Source organism: Austrofundulus limnaeus, unplaced genomic scaffold, assembly GCF_001266775.1.
Source record: "Austrofundulus limnaeus strain Quisiro unplaced genomic scaffold, Austrofundulus_limnaeus-1.0 Scaffold1513, whole genome shotgun sequence".
In the NCBI taxonomy this organism is placed as follows: Eukaryota; Metazoa; Chordata; class Actinopteri; order Cyprinodontiformes; family Rivulidae; genus Austrofundulus; species Austrofundulus limnaeus.
The window spans coordinates 25463-43664 of NW_013953915.1; the positions used below are offsets into that span (position 1 = coordinate 25463).

Here is an 18202-nt window from a genome sequence, read left to right on the forward strand (position 1 = left end):
AAACACAAGAGGACCAGCAGGTCCTGGATCTGCTGCAGAACTCAAGATGCTCCAACTTGGCTTTGGTAAAAATAAATGCCACTGATGAGAAAACTACTTGAGTAAAAGTCTTAAAACTGTTCAGAAAATTTGGGAAAGTAAAAGTACTTTTACACACTCAAGAAATAAACTGTTGAATTTACTGAACCAAACTGGTTCCACTAAACCAGGTTGAGTAAATTGAGCAGAATATGTGTATTATTTACGCAATTTACTCAACTAGGCTTAGTGGAGCCAGTTGACATGAGTTTGAGTAAATAAAACACTCCATTGTTTAGAGTGTGGAAACATCTTTCATGATTAGTTTGAACATGTTTAATTTTGAACAAGTAACTAGGTGTTACATTTTAAAGTAAAGAAGTAAAAGTATCATTTTTAGCTTTGAAATGTAACAAAATAAAAGTCCGTCCATCCGTTTTCTTCCTCTTGTCCGGGATCAGGTCTCGGTGGCAGCAGCAGAGACCCAGACTGATAATCCTCATTTGGAGTCGGCCATATAAGGGTTTCCCACCTATTTTTTTTGCCGTCTGCCCGGGGAGTTGAACCGGCAACCCATTCGATGACAGACTCTTCTTCTCTGACCTGTTTTTTTAAGTCAACAAATCCAGCTTTTCATGCAAAAGTTAAAGGATTGACTTGCCTGTATATATCAATGGAGTAAGAAAATATTTCAAGAATCTTACCAAGTAAAATTTTCTCACTCCATTGACAGAAATTTTTTGACTTAATTTGAGTCAAATCTTCAGACTAACCAGACAAATAATCTTACACATTCTGGAAACAAGACGATTACTCTTACACAATCAGTTCTTGTTTAGTAAATCAGTCTCAAAACAAGATCAAAAAGACTTTTTGGCTGATATAAGAGTTTAAAACTTGTTTAGATGGACAGTTTTTGCAGTGGAGGGAACATCAAGTCTATAATCTGGTGACAAATGCTTAAAATGACTTCATGATTCCAGCCAAGCACATGTTGCTCAGTTTTTACACAGATTTGCTTCTTGGGGTCACTGCTGCGCTACGTAAATAGGTTGAATCTTCCAGAATATCATTGTTGTAAAGAAACAACTTTTATTATTCAAGTTATCTGTGCTCTGACCCAATGAGTGTGTTTTATCCTGAACACACACTTCTGAGGTGGCGCCAACATTATTCATTGAGGACAGAAGCTGCTGTTTGTCAGACACAAAACAACGAGTGATGACTTCTTACTAAAGGACGCTCAGTCACAAACAGAAAAACCCTGAAAAACGAGCAAATCCATCAGCTCTGCTGCTTAGAGCTGCTTAATGCTGATGGAAAACGTTTCATCTGTCAGAGCTCAGCAGCAGCCGGGAGCTGCAGAAACCGTGTGAAACGGCTCGTCCTCAGTGTTGTTGGAACAACAGACAAATCGGACGTGTTTACACGTCAACACGAGCAAATTATCCAGACAGATGTCCCCAAAACAAACAGAAACTGCAGGTACATCCTGGAGACGCAGTGATGGGATGTTTCCATCAGTCTGAAGGTCTGGAGAAAGAAAAATCTGCAACTTCACACAAAGCTCAAGCTCTGTCCAGTTTTTATCATTACATTTATGTAAAATAAATATTCATCATCCTGAGAAAAAGTATGTCAAAGTTCACCTTCAACATGGATTCAAATGAAAATGATCTGGTGGTGTGACAGGAAACAGAGAACATGGACACTTTGTGACACACTCAGGAAACACAACGTAATCAAAACTTTACCGAACCACGTTTAACATTCCTGGCAATTCTTTTAGGAAGATATTAGCAGTATTTACTGGTACTTTACTTATAGTTTGCAAAGTCAAACTGTATTCCAGAAGGAAGTGCTACAACTAGCTGCTGCTGCCACTGTAATCATCGCAGCTTTTGACCCAGCAGAGACCTGTGCCCCCAGCTATTGATAAACCTTGTTTTCACGTCAAATAAACAAGAGCATAGTAATGTTATTTATTTTGTTATTTTTTGTCCATTTTAAGTACACTAATCTTATTTTGTAACAACAAAGGGAAAAAATGTTGGTTGTCATTTTTTAGTGTAATTCAGAAAATGTTTTCAGGACCCCAACGTGGSTCCTGACTTTAACACATCATGTTACCACTTTCAGCTTTAACAACTGTCAGCACTGTGTTCAGCTGTCCTCGCCCTGAACAATATGGCCGCTCTCTCATACCAAGAAGTCTCCATAGTGCCTCTAACTCATACACCTCACTGGCTGAAAGAGCTTCAAAACAGACCTATCAGTTCATATAACAGGATTCTAAACTGACTGAAGGAAAAGTTTTGTAAACTATTTTTTCTTTTTAAATTAACCAAGTTTTAAGATTGGAGTCGTTCAGGACGGCTGCAACCTACTTTCATTTTGGCCACACATGGACTGGTCTTTAGCACATCAGTCACATCAGAATAAAGGTTGATTTTCTTTTCTCCACAGATCTTTCACAAAGCGATCCAAACCTATGGTTCTGGTGTCAGGCTGGCACTGCTGGCAGGGCCAGTGGCTGGTCAACCAGATGTGGGCCAGGCCTGGCAATGATGGCACTGTTTTTATAATGGAGCACAGCTGGCCCAGTTTGGTTTATGTGGTGCCGGCCCCGGCATGACCCAATCTGGCAAACCCCATCTAGGTCACAAAGGACAGAGGTTTATAGTAACTAAGTACATTTACTTTGTAAAAGTACTTAAGTAATTTCTTGGAGGATTTGTAATTTTACCAAGTATTTTTTGTAAATCGTGACTTTTAATTTTACTTAGTTACTTTTGAAACCTAAAAATYATACTTTTACTTCTTTACTTTAAAGTTTAACACCTAGTTACTTATAAATTAAATCTGTCTGAACTCATGAAAGGAAATGTTTATGTGCTCTAAAAAAATCAAGTGTTGAATTTACTCAATTGAATCATATCAACTATTTCCACTAAACCTAGTAAAGTTGATGTGATATACATGTTTTATTTTAAAGAAATTGACCAATTTCATTAACTTGGTTTTGTGGAGCCAGTTTGGTTCTGTAAATTTAACAGTTTATTTGTTGGAGAGAGTGGAAAAGTACTTTTACTTCTACTTTACCAATTTTTGTGAACAGTTTTATGACTTTTACTTAAGTATTTTTCTCAGTGACATTTATTTTTTTTTACCAAAATCATTTTCTGTTAAGGTATTTTTACTATTAGTTATTTTTTTCAAGTACTTTATGGACCTCTGCCAAATGACCGTCATTCTTTGCGGTAACTTGGCTGAGTATTAGTGCATTGTGTGGGCCAGAACTGGGCCAAACAAATTTTGCAATTTGAGTTACTTTGTAGATTTCCTAAATAAAACCACCTTTTAGTAACTGCCAAAAAACAAACAAACAAAAACCCTTAAATAAGCAGGCAAACACATAGGAATGAAAAATGACTTTATTTCTTTCAAAAAAAGAGAAAAAGATAGAGGAAACAAATCCCTTGAATAAACAAATATACTGCTGTAAAATAAAAGCCCATAACTTCTTTTTTTTAAATCATCAACTAACATTTGTTTGCCTTTCCATGCTTGATGAACTCCATATAATTCTGCTTTAAATAAATAGCGAAAATGTACAAAGAAGATGGGGGAGGAGCCAGATCAACAGGTGTTTTCTGCTCCAAAAACATTTGGCATCACTGAGAATTCATGGCTGGTCCTGATAGAATGGACTGTTCAGCCCAACGGGGTAGTAATCGTATCTGTATACTGCTGTTACGATGCTGTTGTCGTCCATTTACAAATAAAGCAAACACAGTAAATGAAAAGAACGCAGCTGCAGGTTATGAGGTTATGTCTTGAAGCTTTGTGTTGTGTGTGCGTTTCATTATATACAGAAAAGTGAGGCAGCAATCTGAGGGTTCTTACCAAACAAAACAAAACAAAAAAAACCCCCGCACGTTAAGGAAAATAAACTGAACGTGCACGAGAAGTCTTTGATTCAATACACAAAGTCACGAACAAAAACAAGCGGTCAAAGCCTCCATCGTGGTTCCTTAAATTTCCAGCTGCAGGTTTTGACACGTGGCTACATGGCTGACAGCGCCGCCGCTAAACCAGATAAGAAACGAGAGATCTTTGGAAAAACTGAAAAAAAAAAAAAAAGACAGAAGAATGTTTGGCAATTCTTTTTGCTGGACTGGCTCATTTATTAAGTATAAAATATCTATCGTCTCTAGCCCAAATAGTTGCTATCCTGGACGGTGAAAGATTGGTCGAGTTGGATCAATCGTTTTTTGCAATGTGTTTGAAAAAAGGACTGTCATTTCGTGCCTTTTTGGTCAACAGCGACAAAAATACATCCACGTGAAGAAAAAACGGTTTACCAGAGGGGTCTGCTTCGTGACCACATCAAGGTTGATCTTCCAACCACCTGGATTCTGTGACAGTGCCAGGGGGGGTTAGCAGCTTTAAGAGTCCAAAAAAACGTTTGGGGTTAGCCTCATGGCTGATCCCCAAATGAACGGGGAAAAACACCAGAAAACGGTGAAAGTACGGTAAACTGCATGCTGCAAATATGAGCTCAAAGGGAAGGAAGGTGCCTAAACCATTCCCTGAAAAATAAAGGACCTTCATGATAAAAAACTGTTAGAATCACTGGCAGTTTCAACAGAAGAGACGAGGACACGAACCAGACCAGATGGACCAGCTTCCATGTTTGATCACTGAGGAACCACCTGAGACTCGCGAAGAAAATCTGACTCCAACAAACATCCCTGGATTCCAGGGCGTCAAACTGTACAAGAAACACTGCAGAAAGAAAGTGAAACACCTTGAAGCCCAGAACAAAGCTAACACATGGCAGGTAGACCTTTAAGATCTCCTGGTCCTGGATCTGTACCACCAAAGTGGCTCAACTGTAGGACAGAAATTAAACAAGAAGCTTGATWATGTTTTATTTTGGCCCAAAGGATGAAGAGCCACTAGAAAAACATGATCATGAGTCTAAAATGGAGCTGGAGTGAAGCTCAGCCAGAAATATTTAGACGATGGAGGAGCTCCGCCTTTCCTGTGTCGTCTTTTTCTTACAAAGTTTAAGTTTCAAATATCAAAACTTTTATTCTGAAATACTTAATGTAGCTCTGAACAAAAGCCGAGCAACTGCTGAAATCCTTACGGTTGATCAAATCAGARGATTCGGTCATTTCCACCTCTACTTTTTAAGTCTTTTGAGTAAACGATAAGTGATAAAAGAAATTTGATCTATTGAAGTCATATTTACTCAAATTCGGACAGGTTAGATCAAGTTTCCACAAACCTTTGAACACATTTCAAGGCTTAAATTAGGTCTTTAAGGTTCTATGGAGCTAAATTGGGGCAATAAAGTTTGTTCAAATTTTTTTTGAAACTCGTAATATTACGACTTTACTCTTGTAGTATTACGCTATAACTCTCATACTAACTCTCATACTATTACAACTTTATTCTCTCAATGTTACGACTTAATTCTCATAAAATTACGACTATTCTTATGTTAAATTTTTCTCGTAACGTAACCTTTTTTCTCATTAAAACTTTCTTCTAAAAAAATTACCACTATTCATATTATGTCACTTTAATCTCATAACAAAATCTTGTAGTGTGGCCCTAATACAGTCATGCAAAACTACTTGTAATTCTATTTTTTTTAAGTTTCAAACTTCTGAACAAAATATTCCCAGCTGTTGCATTCAGGAACCAGGAAGCAGAAATGTATTTAAAACAGCAATATTCTATGATTATGTGATTGGTTTTTTTAAAAAAGTTTCTCTGATATCTAAAAACGTGGCACAAATCTCAGTGGGGTAAAGAATATAATAATCATAATCACAAAAACAGAATATCGACAATCAAAAATATCCGTTTCAAACTATTTTTGTACAAAATTTATGACCCTAATTTACCTCCATAGACTCATTTTACTTTTCATTCCAGTGGACATTTTTAAATGGTATACACCATTTAAATTCTTTACTAGATATTATTCTGTGTTACTTTAGCATAAGTTTAGCAATGCACCTTCAAAACAAATTACAAATTTATGTCAAATTCAGATCTGTTCTTTTTACTGTGAATAACTGAAATTAAAGTTAAACAACTTCAACTTTTTATAGCTGATCTTTTCTTCTATAGCCTAGAAACGGCACCAGTTAACCTCGACATCTCACAGGAAATAAAACGTTGATTACATAATAGTTCTTAGAAGCTTTTAAAGCTCGGAAATGTTCATAACGCTGATAATCTGACTGAGCTTCTGAAAACGTTACGTGTTGGAAAGTGGGCGCAATTGTTCCAAGATTTCTCCATTATCAACACTGAGAATAAAATATAGAGGGAAAATAAATCTTAACTCACATTGATGACTCAAGTTGAGAAAAGCATCAGAAAAGCTCGTTATTAAAGAGTGTGCTTTACCAAAGACAGTTTGCAGGCTGCTGACATCGTAACGAGGCAGGATTGGGATGAATGAAGAATTATCGTCTAAAAAAGCACTACCTACAAACACTTGAACAATGTTAATACCAAGATTTAAAAAAAGACCTTACGCAGAGCTTGACAGAAGGAAACCATGAGTCAAAAAGCCTCTGAAATGTTTTATCTACAGCTACTGGACAGAGACACGACAGGGATAACAGAGCTATCGATTCTAGAGACACCAGTAGAAGTTGGGATGAGGGAAAAAAACCCTACCTCTGCAGGTTTCAGGGGGTTTAATAAGAGGAGAGGCTAAGCTAACGCAAGACTGACAAGAAGCGTCTACGGACCGTGACAGTGACAGGTGAGACAATCTACACAGAAACTGGTAACTGGAAGCATTTTACATATCTACACAGACTAAATACAGAGCSAACAGGCCAACAGAAAGGCTTCTGGAGATAGACCGACTAGACTAGAAAGACTGAAGCGACATTCTGGAGATTTCACAGCAGATTGGACGATGGGTTCGATTCTGGGCGGGATGTAAGGCTAGGTTGGGACCAGGATTACAAAAAAGCTTCAAGTTCTWTGTTAGAGTGGCAGGAAAACATCGTTCAGTTTCTCAACAAAGTGGGTTGTAAATCAAACAAAACGTGCTATATGTTAACACCCAAAAAAACTACTTACGAATTTCTTATCTAACGTTTTCACACCAAAGAAAATGATTACTACAAGATCGCCACTTCAGTGCAACATTTCTGCATGTGCATTTTTGCAACATTTTTGATATTGAAAAAAAAAATCATATGAAACTCTTGGGCTCAAGTTTGTCTTGAAATTTGACCCTTAGAAATAGCCCTCGATGGAAAAACATACACAAACGTGTGTAAAGCATTACTGCGTGAGCACACCTCAGAGTGCATTTACACAAATCTGAGCTCATGGGGGTGGGGGACGGATGTTCTGGCTGAGGAGCGGCCATGACGTCTTCCATGACTCAAATCTAGACCCCCAACGTTGGCTGGAGCCACGGCGTTGGGAGCTCCTTGGCTCGGTGCGCCTCACTCTGCTTCAGTGCAATTTAAAGTGAATTTAATGCGATTTAGTCACACAAAGTTCCCTCAGTGCTGCTGCGATCATCCATCTCATGATGTGGATCCACCACAAGGTGGCATCAAAAAAAGTAAGAAAAAAAGAGCTCCTATTTTAGAAATTTGTACAGATCACCACAGGTTACCTTGCTACCATTCAACAAAGATTGGACCAGTTATCTTGGCAGTAAAATTCTTTGCCATAAAAACACATTTTATAAATTTAAACCCGTCTCTCTGAGGTGCAGTTGTTGGTAACGTGTTTTTGAACAGGGATGCACAATATGTCAGCATTAACATTGGGATCGGCGATACTGGTAATTTTTTTTATATCAGTATCTGCTTAATATGTAAAACTGGGCCAATAATATCCGATATTGATTTCCCACTTTTTAGTTTTGTGTTTCTGTTTTTAGAGGTGAAATGTTTGTTTTGATTGGTATCTGTTTGATCATGATAGTGATATTGATGCTGCGCAGCCAGGAATAACTGAAGTASAGCCATGTCAGAGGTCTGGTCGTTTATTTCCAGTATCAAAAAAAAGGTCCAAGTGTGTTTGTGTGTATATTTACATAAATAATTTGTGTGTTTATGTAATATCAGTAAATATCGGTTATCGGCCATAACAGCAATAATTATATTGGATATCGATATTGGCTGAAATTTTCATATCTGTGCATCCCTAYTTTAGAAGAACATTTGAGAGAAGGTTTCCWAACAGGCTAAAGGTATTCGCTCTGGTTTTGCTGGAATATTAAACCAGTTTCAAAAAGAAACAAAACCCTGAAATCTTTTTGAACTCTTATGTTTGGTTTCCACATTTTTAATAGCTGTATATGTGATAATTTGTCTATTTTATTTTATTTTTTTAAGATTCTTGTACTTCTTCACATTTTTGCATCTCCAAACATGGCAGCTCAGGGAGACACCTCACCTGCCTTCCAGGTGGTCAAACGCTCTGTTGCATTTACAGAATGGGTCTTTTGTTTCTTTGTGGGACAATCAAGATGGTGACATAATCTCAGCTAAAGTTTAATTGCTGAGCTCTAATAAATATTCATTCACTATAATTGGTTGTCTTAACAGCGTTAACCTTCGGACYTCTTAAAGTCTTAACATGAAAAACTTTTTAGCTGTGTTTTTACTTTATCTACTCATTTTGAAGTTAAAACTTCTTTGTGAATGGGGGAATGTTTCAGCATGATAGTTTTTCTACAAATTGCACATAATTTTTGTTTGTCATGTTAGCAACTAAGCTAGCAAGGTTGCTAACGGACAGAACATTAGCATGCTAACGGGCTCCTGTTAATTTCTTTGGGATGTGTTTGTGTAGATCCCTTTAACAGGAAGCCCCCAAAACAAACCTTCCTGCCTTAATGTAACGTGTTAAATATAGAGATATWATGGGTTAGGATTTAATTAATTGTTTATTATTGTTGTAGAAAATGGCCATGATAGAACAAAGGGAAAAGTATACACACTTATGTATAAGTTGCTTGCAGACAGATTCATCAGTTAGTTTTATTACCTGAACTCCAACCCATAATGCCTTGGACAGGTGAACTCTGGGATGTGAATAATAATCACCGTTAGTATATTAGCTACACTTCTTCCTTCTTACATCTAGTAATCGGTTGGATGCATTTTCTGGTGACCAAGCCTAGAAAAAAATAATAAAATTTTAAAAAGAAAATAAGAATCTGCATTAAGCTTGGCCGAGCCTCATCTATGTTCCCGTAGGAGAAAATTATGCTGTTTGAGAAAGCGAAAACTTTAGCTCGAAACCCGTGACAGGAAGTGCTCCGACACTGTGACCGCTTCCATGAATTGCTTTTCCCAAACCCTGATGACCTTCAGGTGACGCTGGTGAGGAAATGAAATGAAAATACAAAAAGACTGAAAAAAAAAAATACACTTGAATCGCTGCAGGGACAACTGTTAACACAAACAGTGAATGAAGGCGAGGACAGAGAGGAAGGTGGCTTTAACGTCTGAAACAACTGCTGCACACAAACACACACTAACACACACTTGTCCGCTCCCAAGTGCTCCGACAGTAACAGTAACCCAGAGAGGACAAATAGCACCAGTATGAAATAAAGCTAATTCTCCAGCAGAGACTCTTCAAGCTGTTTTTACACAGTCTGACTACAATCCAGTGGTAGGATTTCCTCAATCTCCTCCTTATTCCCCTTCTGATTCCAAAACACAAAGAAGACAAAAACAGAGAAGCTCCACTCACACAAGCAAGCAGCTGTTTCAGACAAAGACCAGCCAGAATAGTTTCATCCCCCCCTCCTCCCTATCTTCCTCCGTCCATCCACCCATCCCGTGTCGTCATCATCGTCCCATTCGTTCTTCTGTTTTGGTGTCTGTCGGTTATCTTGTCTGTCTCTGAGTCGATTCACTTGATCAAACCGTCCCCCTGATGGTCCTCTTGTTGGTTTTCTTCTGTTTGTTGCTTTTGGCACTCAGATTCCCCCTGACTGGATTACATAAACTGCATCTGAAAAAAACAAAAATAGTAAAAAAGAAAAGAGATTAAAAGTTAAAAAGGAAAATTAAATACAAAACACAAGAGGCAGAATATAGTGGAGTCACAGGAGGATATAGTTTTCTACACAGAGCACAAATGTTTCTATCAAACTTTAATTTAACCAACAATTTTCCACCTTCTGAGCATTAAAATTATATATATCTATAAACGGAAATTTTACAAAAATCTTAGCATGATTTCCTATGAAATAAAAATTCACTTGACCATGCAGATGGCTTCTGGGGAAGTTTCTGAACAATGAATCTGTTGCAGACAGCTCTTTAAATGACCTCAGCTCAGCCAAGAGCATAACTTTAGGTCTAGCATTGGGGYTGGGGGGTGCTGTGTGTGTGTGTATGTGTGTGTATGTTATGCTCTAAAATCCAGTGTGTCATTTTCAGCAATTATGCTAAAACGTACACATCGTAAATTTTTCAATCAGGTCAAAGTTACCTAAAAACAAGGAGAACTGCATGTGGCTATATAACTAGTTCTTTTCTATTGTATTTGAGCAAATGATGACATTTATATTGACTGGATCAAATTATTGTGGGGGTCATAACCAACCCCCCGTAAATTACACCTATGGGCTCAGCAGTCCTGTCAGATGTCCTGCCTTATTTCTGTTAACTACTGTAGCAATTACTAACAATGAGTCCGATTTTGCCGACCTCAATTCTAATCTTCAAAGTTGTGTTTGATAAGAATCAAACGTAGCTGGCTTTAAAGGGATCCATGATTAGTTATAACATTAGACTTTATTTAATAAACATATATTTTAACTGTAAAATAAAGACTGTAAAAATACTGTAGGCTGTTCAGTTTTTAATCATTTTTAAACTAAAGGTTCAAGAATATATTACACGGACGGGGCCATTTTATTTACACGCAAAGCATTCTGGGTAAATGACGTGTATAGGTCATCGGTGCGAGGCTGCCAGCGAGCTATATCCACCCTGAAGGTTAATCTTGGACAATATCTGATGATRGACTCTTTTAAATGAAACCAGAGAGCGTTGACAGAGAGGAGAAGGTAGAAATGACTCAGCCTGTAACTGAAAATATGGATGGAGGACAACAGAGCTGCTTCATGGAAGAAGAACATCAACTTAGCCTGTTAGCTTTAGTGTTAGCCCCGACGCTATCACCATACTGTATATACAGTATGTATTAGCTCAGCGCTACACATTCTCCTCTCATCACTGAGATCCTCCATCCACATGACAGAGAGGGGAACACAAAAATGATTCAGCCTGCAACTGAAAATATGGATGGAGGACCTCAGTTTAGCTTGTTTGTTGCGCTAGCACCAAGCTAATACATATAAGGCAGTATAGCGTTGGCACTAGCGCAAAGGCTAACAGGCTAAGCTGAGGTTCTTATTCCATGAAGCAGTTTTGTTGTCCTCCATCCACACTTCTCTCAGTCAACGCTCTCTGGTTTCATTTAAAAGAGTCGATCATCAGATATTGTCCAAGATTAACCTTCAGGGTGGATATAGCTCGCTCACACCGAGGACCTATCCACGTCATCATTTACCCAGAATGCTTTGTGTGTAAATAAAATGGCTCCGTCTATGTTAATATTTATATTTTTAAAAATTTACAAAACTAAACAGCCTACAGTATTTTACAGTCTTTATTTTACAGTTAAAATATATGTTTATCAAATAAAGCCTAATGTTACAACTAATCGTGGATCCCTTTAAGGAGATTTAAAACACACCGAGGACAATGGACTGTATTAGATGCTAAGAGTGAGCCTAGTTACTTTTAGGTGCAGAACAGTGCACTACTTAATCACTGAAGTGGAAAAAACCTGCATGAAAATTATCTCAGATGAACACGAATCGAAGGGGGCCAAGGACACACAGGTGGGGAACACCAGTTGATTTAACTGATTGAACTGAATGGAGCCCTTTTGTTTACATGAAATCTGTCATGTAGAATATATGTCAAGATATTCATTTGGTCTTTTACTTGAACAGCATGATCCACAGTAAAACAACCCACATAAAACATAAAGTTAAGCAAAGCTTTTTGCGTATTGCCACAATAATGACAAATTTACTTAACAGGCTGATCTAAACTTCATTCGATTTTACTTGAAAAGAAAATTGATTAGTGTATGAACGGACGATATAAAAAATATGAAAGTTTTAAAGAAATGCTTGTTATATTCCACAAGATAATGAACCTTGAAGTCAGTGTTAGACAGTATGACCAAAGTTTTCTACCACAGTTATATTAAAGAGACTTGACTATTTGGCTAAAATATTTGCGACTTGGCTTCACATAGCAGCTGTCCAACTTTTTGACCACAGCTTTGAAACCTACATTTTTCACAGTTCTTACTGGGACCATGAGGCAACAACTTGCAGAATACATTTAGCTGATTGACAGCCGAGCCATTACAGCCGAAGTACAACACTTCGACACCTCCAACYACGAGACTAACTTGACTTGTACTGCTCTATTTCCTGCATGTGTTTTCAGGTCCCTGTAAAACAGTGTTCTGGTGGGCGAGACGTTTCGAAAGTCGATTAGGCCATTATAAAAAAAGAAAATAAAGCTTTTCAATATGAACTGTTATACTACCCAGCACTATTTAAAGAAGTCCAGTTCAGGTAACTTTTCTTTGGAAAACCTAAAATCACTTACAGAAAAAGTGATGTGTGGAGATGCTGTCAAACCCGTCACATGGATGTTTTTCCTTTACCTGTTCTCTCTACATTTGATAGGTCTGTATCTGAAACATATCAGTGCAGAAACATTACCTGGGCTCCTGGCATGGGTGCAAAGGGGTTGGTGGGTCTTAGAACAGGCTGGTTGTACATCACTGGCTGAGGAGCCATCACTGGTACCCCACCCATCTGACCCATCTGGGGAGGGACCTGCAGACAAGCCACAGAGACACAATGAAACCAGCATTCTTTGAAGAAATTCATCTTGCATGCTGCCTTGAACGCAAAAACACTTAGTCATCGCATTTTTGTACCAGTTTGGGTACAAAAATGCGATTTGAGGTAAATAACCAGATTACATAAAAAGCATAATGTAGTCGTCTAATGCAAACAAGAAACAAATGGGGAGAAGGAAGGTGAGGGGGCTGTAAAACAGAAAGGGAAGAACAAAGAAAGCTTTGTGTGGAGAAATCTTTGTGTGCATACTCACCATTCCATACACAGGCACTTGTGGTGTGGTCATGGGGAAAGCCATTGGAGCTGGAGCCTGGAATAAAAAAAAACATTATGTCTGAACAAAAACAGAACCTGCTTCAAACAGTTCACATTTCATTTTCATTAAATAAAAAACAACATCAACCACATATAGCTCATACGCTTAAGAGAACACAAAAGAATAAAAAAAATCTTTAGAACTGTAAGAATTTATTTAATGCTCAAGTATGTGTTCATTCAGAGCCCGGCGGCGCAGCAAGAAGCAGAGGTACTTAGTGGCTTCCTGCTGGGAGAAATCATTACCACCACTTTAAAAAGGAGTGCCACAGTGACACTGTGTTTGGCTCTGCACCGTGAGCCACAAAAATCACATCCACTACACCTGAATAGGCTTCAGATTCAACATGACGGGCAATTTGAAGCAGTCGTTTGCGACCCACGCTTATTTGCATCAAAGCTGCTGATTTGTGCTCGACAAAATGGTAATTTATGGCAGCGAGTGGCTGTGTTACCGTACGGTGTTGGTGAATAGGAGGGAGGGGAACGGGTGGATGCAGTGGAACATGTTCCTGACACCACAGTGGTCCATCTATAGAGCTCCTCCAGCTAATGTCAGGGAATCATACGATCTACTGTTTATTTGCTTTATTGGATGGCAAGCGTTCTCTATAGTTGCCTTGTCTTGTTTAATGTCAAAACTTCTTACTGGTACTCGGCTATAGGCAAATTTGAATCATTAGTAAGGGCAAAACCTAAGCTGCTATTCCAATTTTCAAAATAAATAAAAATAAAGATCCAGAACAGAGGTCTACATGAATAGCAGCATGTAAAAGTCCTTCTAACCAGATGAATCCTTAACTTCCTTTTAACCTCTTAAGCCCTAAAAGGTTTTCTTGAAGTTTGTGCAGCATCTGGTGGACATAGGATTGGTTTTTATGAGATTTTAGCCAAGATTCTGACATTTCTGTAGATACCACATGTCTATGTTTAACTAAGATAACTTAGGTTAATGAAGATAGGGGAAAGAGGTATGAGGTGCTCTTCTATGAACATGTACGGTACAAAGTAGAACGACTCTTGGCTGCTTCTTGGAAAAATCTGCAGCGCTCTTTCCAAGTCTTTAAAATCAAAGTCAGCTTAAATCACAGAGTCCTACATTAGCTGTGTTTCCATCCAATTTTAATTCAAACTTTGAGCGGATTTTTRCAATTTCGCAAAACGGAAAAAACTAAGAAATGTGAATCAGACGTGTTTCCATCAACTGGCTTGAAGCGTACTAATGACGTCAGACGCATGTGTTTAGTAAACAGGAKYTAGAAGTCACAAGCTTCCAGGGTCTGCACATCTCGGGACAACGGAGAGAAGTTATCAGGAACGTGTTGCTACTATCAGGAAAGTTGTAATTATTCTGTCATATCAACTAGTTCTGGTGATGTTACTMCTGTCTGGAGACGTAGAGAAAAAATGCAATTCTCTTCACGTTACGGGAATAACTGAGAAGATGCTGAATAAASCAACAGCTTCATATAATGAAATGTTTTAAGAGTAAATTCTGGTCTTCAATCCTTTAAGTGAACAACAAAGATCATCTCAGACCCCTCTCATCCTGCATATCATCTGTTTACACTTATGCCTTCTGGAAAACGCTACAGGTCCTTATCAACAAAAACAGATTTAAAAACGGTTTTTTCCCAGCTGCTGTATGGTCACTAAATCAGATCACTAATTAATATCTTTTAGTGCACCCTTTGTTTGTTTGTTTGTATTGTTGTTTGTTCTGACACAGAGATGTGAGCATGTCATGCTGTACTGGAAGCAAATTCCACCAACTTGTTGTGTGGTSATTAATAAATGAATCTGAATCTGAAGGAGCCTCAGAGAAATCAGCTGAATGTCTTCTGGCAAATTTGGTGACAAATGGTATTTTACACATTCAATCACATTTTTAATTGATCAAAGCCTTCTCATTTCAAATATTGTATATTTAGAGTGTTGTACTTTCTAAATGCCTCATGTCCACCTCTGACATGTGAGTGCTCAGTTGTATATCAGAAACAGTTAAAAACCCTCAGCCATCCAAATAAATGAGCCAACTGTGGCAACTTCATCACTCCTACTGTAGGAACACCATTTCCCTTTTCTGCCACAGAGGAGGAACACCAGATGGATTTTGTAGTATAAGCAGCAATAAAATAAAATAAAAAAAATACGGAGCAATATTTCCAATAAACAGAGTAATTAGCTGCTCTGTAAAATCATGTAATACCTGAGTAATCTTAGAGAAAATGATGGATTACATTAATTAGGTGAAGCTGTGTTGGGTTTAGGCTTTTACGGGCAAAAATAAAACAGTAAACACGTCTTTTAATTGCTGCTTATACTGAGCACATTAATCACTGTTTTAAGCAGAGTGGGTAAATCTGATGGAGTTCTATAAAGACTCCATGCTCACACAAAACCCAAACGATTGGTCAGAATAGTGGCAACAAAGGTACATTTGAAGTTAGCTTGATTTATGAAGACTGAGCTAAAGTTTGCTTCAAATGAAGTTTAAAAAGAGAGAAGTGATTCTGTTCTCAGGGTTTTAAGGAAAAAATAAATTCAGACGCAAAGGTTGTGCTAAAACGGAGACTGTAAGGTTACAAGCTATGTAGAACTGAAAGGGAGGTTACAGAAGCTGAACTTATCACCTCCTCCAGAGTAGAAGTTTGTTAAACTGATATTAATGTTTTATGATTTATTTAGGTTGTATTTCAGGAAATATTTAATAAAGTCAATATTTATTTGGTTTGATCAGTAATTCACTGAGCTGCCATTGTTGTCGTCACCTCGACTAGTTAGCATCTAAGGCTACAGCCCTGAAAACCAAAGCAATAATGAACAAGTATTTTTAAAAATCTGCCTATCATCATATAAAAAGTGTACTCCATATGATTAAATCATAATTTTTGGGGTGGCTGCCCAAGTGGCAACAAAATGAGACAATTTGCGTATTATAGGCCTTTACTCGCACCCCTGGCAGGCTTAGAGTTCCAACAGAAATGCCTGCTCTCCATATCAAATCCCACACTATGCTGATGAAAGTTCTGTTATTTCCAGATGGGAGTGTAGATTGTGGCAAGAGCATTATAAACATAGCACTCCACTAATGCACAAGTCAGCATTAATTGTCTAAAATGTCAGTGTGTGGCAGGGTCTTAAGCAGCAGCAAATATTTACTGTTAACATTATTTTTGCTTTATTCATCTTTTCCCCTTATTGTAGCAAAGGTTTTTTTCTGTAATGTTTTATTTTGTTTCCAGCTCATACTTTCAATTGATTGATGCATTTTGAGCAGGAAAAGCACTAAATACCAGGAGGAAACACTGAGATTACAATGAAAACTGAGTTAATGCAACGCCAGAACCATCAGTGTTGTATCTATTATTATGCGACAGTGAAGGTATGGGAGTTTTCCCAACCAGTGGGTTGCTGGTTCAAACCCCTGCTCCATCCATCTCAGARGTTGTGTCTTTGGGCATGACACTTCATCTGCCTTGCCTGCTGGCAGTAGTCAGAGGGTCCGGAGGTGCCTTAGTATGGCAGCCTCACCTCTGTCAGTCTGCCCCAGGGTAGCTGTGGCTACAATGTAGCTTACCACCACCAGTGTGTGAATGTGTGAATGACTAGCATGAAGTGCTTTGAGTCCTTGGACTTAAAGGCTGTACAAATTCAAGGCTTTTGCCATTTTCTTCTAGAAGAGTCGATCCAGCTAACAGAATCCAGCCATGCTAAGATCACATCATCACGGGGACTCTGCTCGGGGAAAACTGTGAATCTGATCCAGGAGGTAATCAATATGGCTGATCTGTGTCTGCTTTGATCTGCAGCCTCTGGAGTCGAAAGTCGGTGTTCAGAAAACATTGATCAAACTCTTTGTGCCATAAAAGAGCCTCACTGATCAGAATTGGATTCACGCGATGTATTTACTGCCTGCTCAGTAAAACCACGGTGGTTTAGTGGTTTTTAGAATTTAAAACCATGTTTATAGATAAGATTGACTGTACCGTCACCAGCACCTTAATCTCTCGTTATTTCAAAACCATTTGTCTTGGAGTTTATTGGTCTGTCTGTCTTGTAGAGAATAACAGTGCGTCTCGCTGCAGTTATTTAAAAAAAAACAACATTTGGGAGGAGGAAACAGCAAGAATGTGAGACTTTGTTTATGCTGTGCTTCAATGTTTGAGTCAATCTGTCTTCACACACAGCTGTCGGTCTTCACTGCATCACCGTGCACATTTATCTGGCTCCGCTGTCTTAATCTCTCATTTGTCTCGTAGCTTTGTCTGTTCATTTTTTCTCGCTCTCTCTTTTAGCCTTCAGAACTGAAACTCTTCTTTTCCCTTTTTTTCTTTCTTCTCTGCAAAGTTAAGCTTCCATCTGTCAAAACTCCAGCAAGGCTAATTGCTAGTTAAAGAAGTGAAATGATTTTCTTGGCGCGGTGTTTAAAATGCGAGCCAGGTTCCCAGCAGAGAGCGGTGCGACCTTGTTCTTTCAGCAGAGCTCACCTCTGCTCTGCTCCCCGTGACATTTCTCCATCCCTCCTACCTGCTACAGTTATGTTGTCAGCTACGATGCTATATTGCCTTATATGTATTAGCTCAGCGCTAGAGCGACAAATAAGCTAAACTGAGGTCCTTCATACATATTTTCAATTACAGGCTGAGTCATTTTTGTCTTCCCCTCTCTGTCATGTGGATGGAGGACCTCAGGGACGAGAGGAGAATGTGTAGCACTGCGCTAATACATATAAGGCAATACAGCGTGAGGGCTAGCACGAAGGCTAACAGGCTAAGTTGAGGTTCTTCTTCCATGAAGCAGCTCTGTTGTCCTCCATCTACACTCACCGGCCACTTTATTAGGTACACCACGCTAGTAACGGGTTGGATCCCCTTTTGCCTTCAG

General features: G+C 38.5%; 1 protein-coding gene across 1 annotated transcript in view; it reads right to left on the reverse strand.

Annotated features, from left to right (window-relative positions):
- Positions 1 to 8952: 8952 nt before the first annotated feature.
- LOC106535631 (phosphatidylinositol-binding clathrin assembly protein) overlaps positions 8953 to 18202 on the reverse strand; it is a gene marked incomplete at its 5' end in the record, with an annotated part of 13739 nt that continues 4489 nt past the window's right edge. Inside the window, 3 exon segments of the mRNA XM_014032684.1 lie at positions 8953 to 10050; positions 12857 to 12973; positions 13254 to 13310. Coding sequence (XP_013888138.1) covers positions 10036 to 10050; positions 12857 to 12973; positions 13254 to 13310 — 189 coding nt within the window.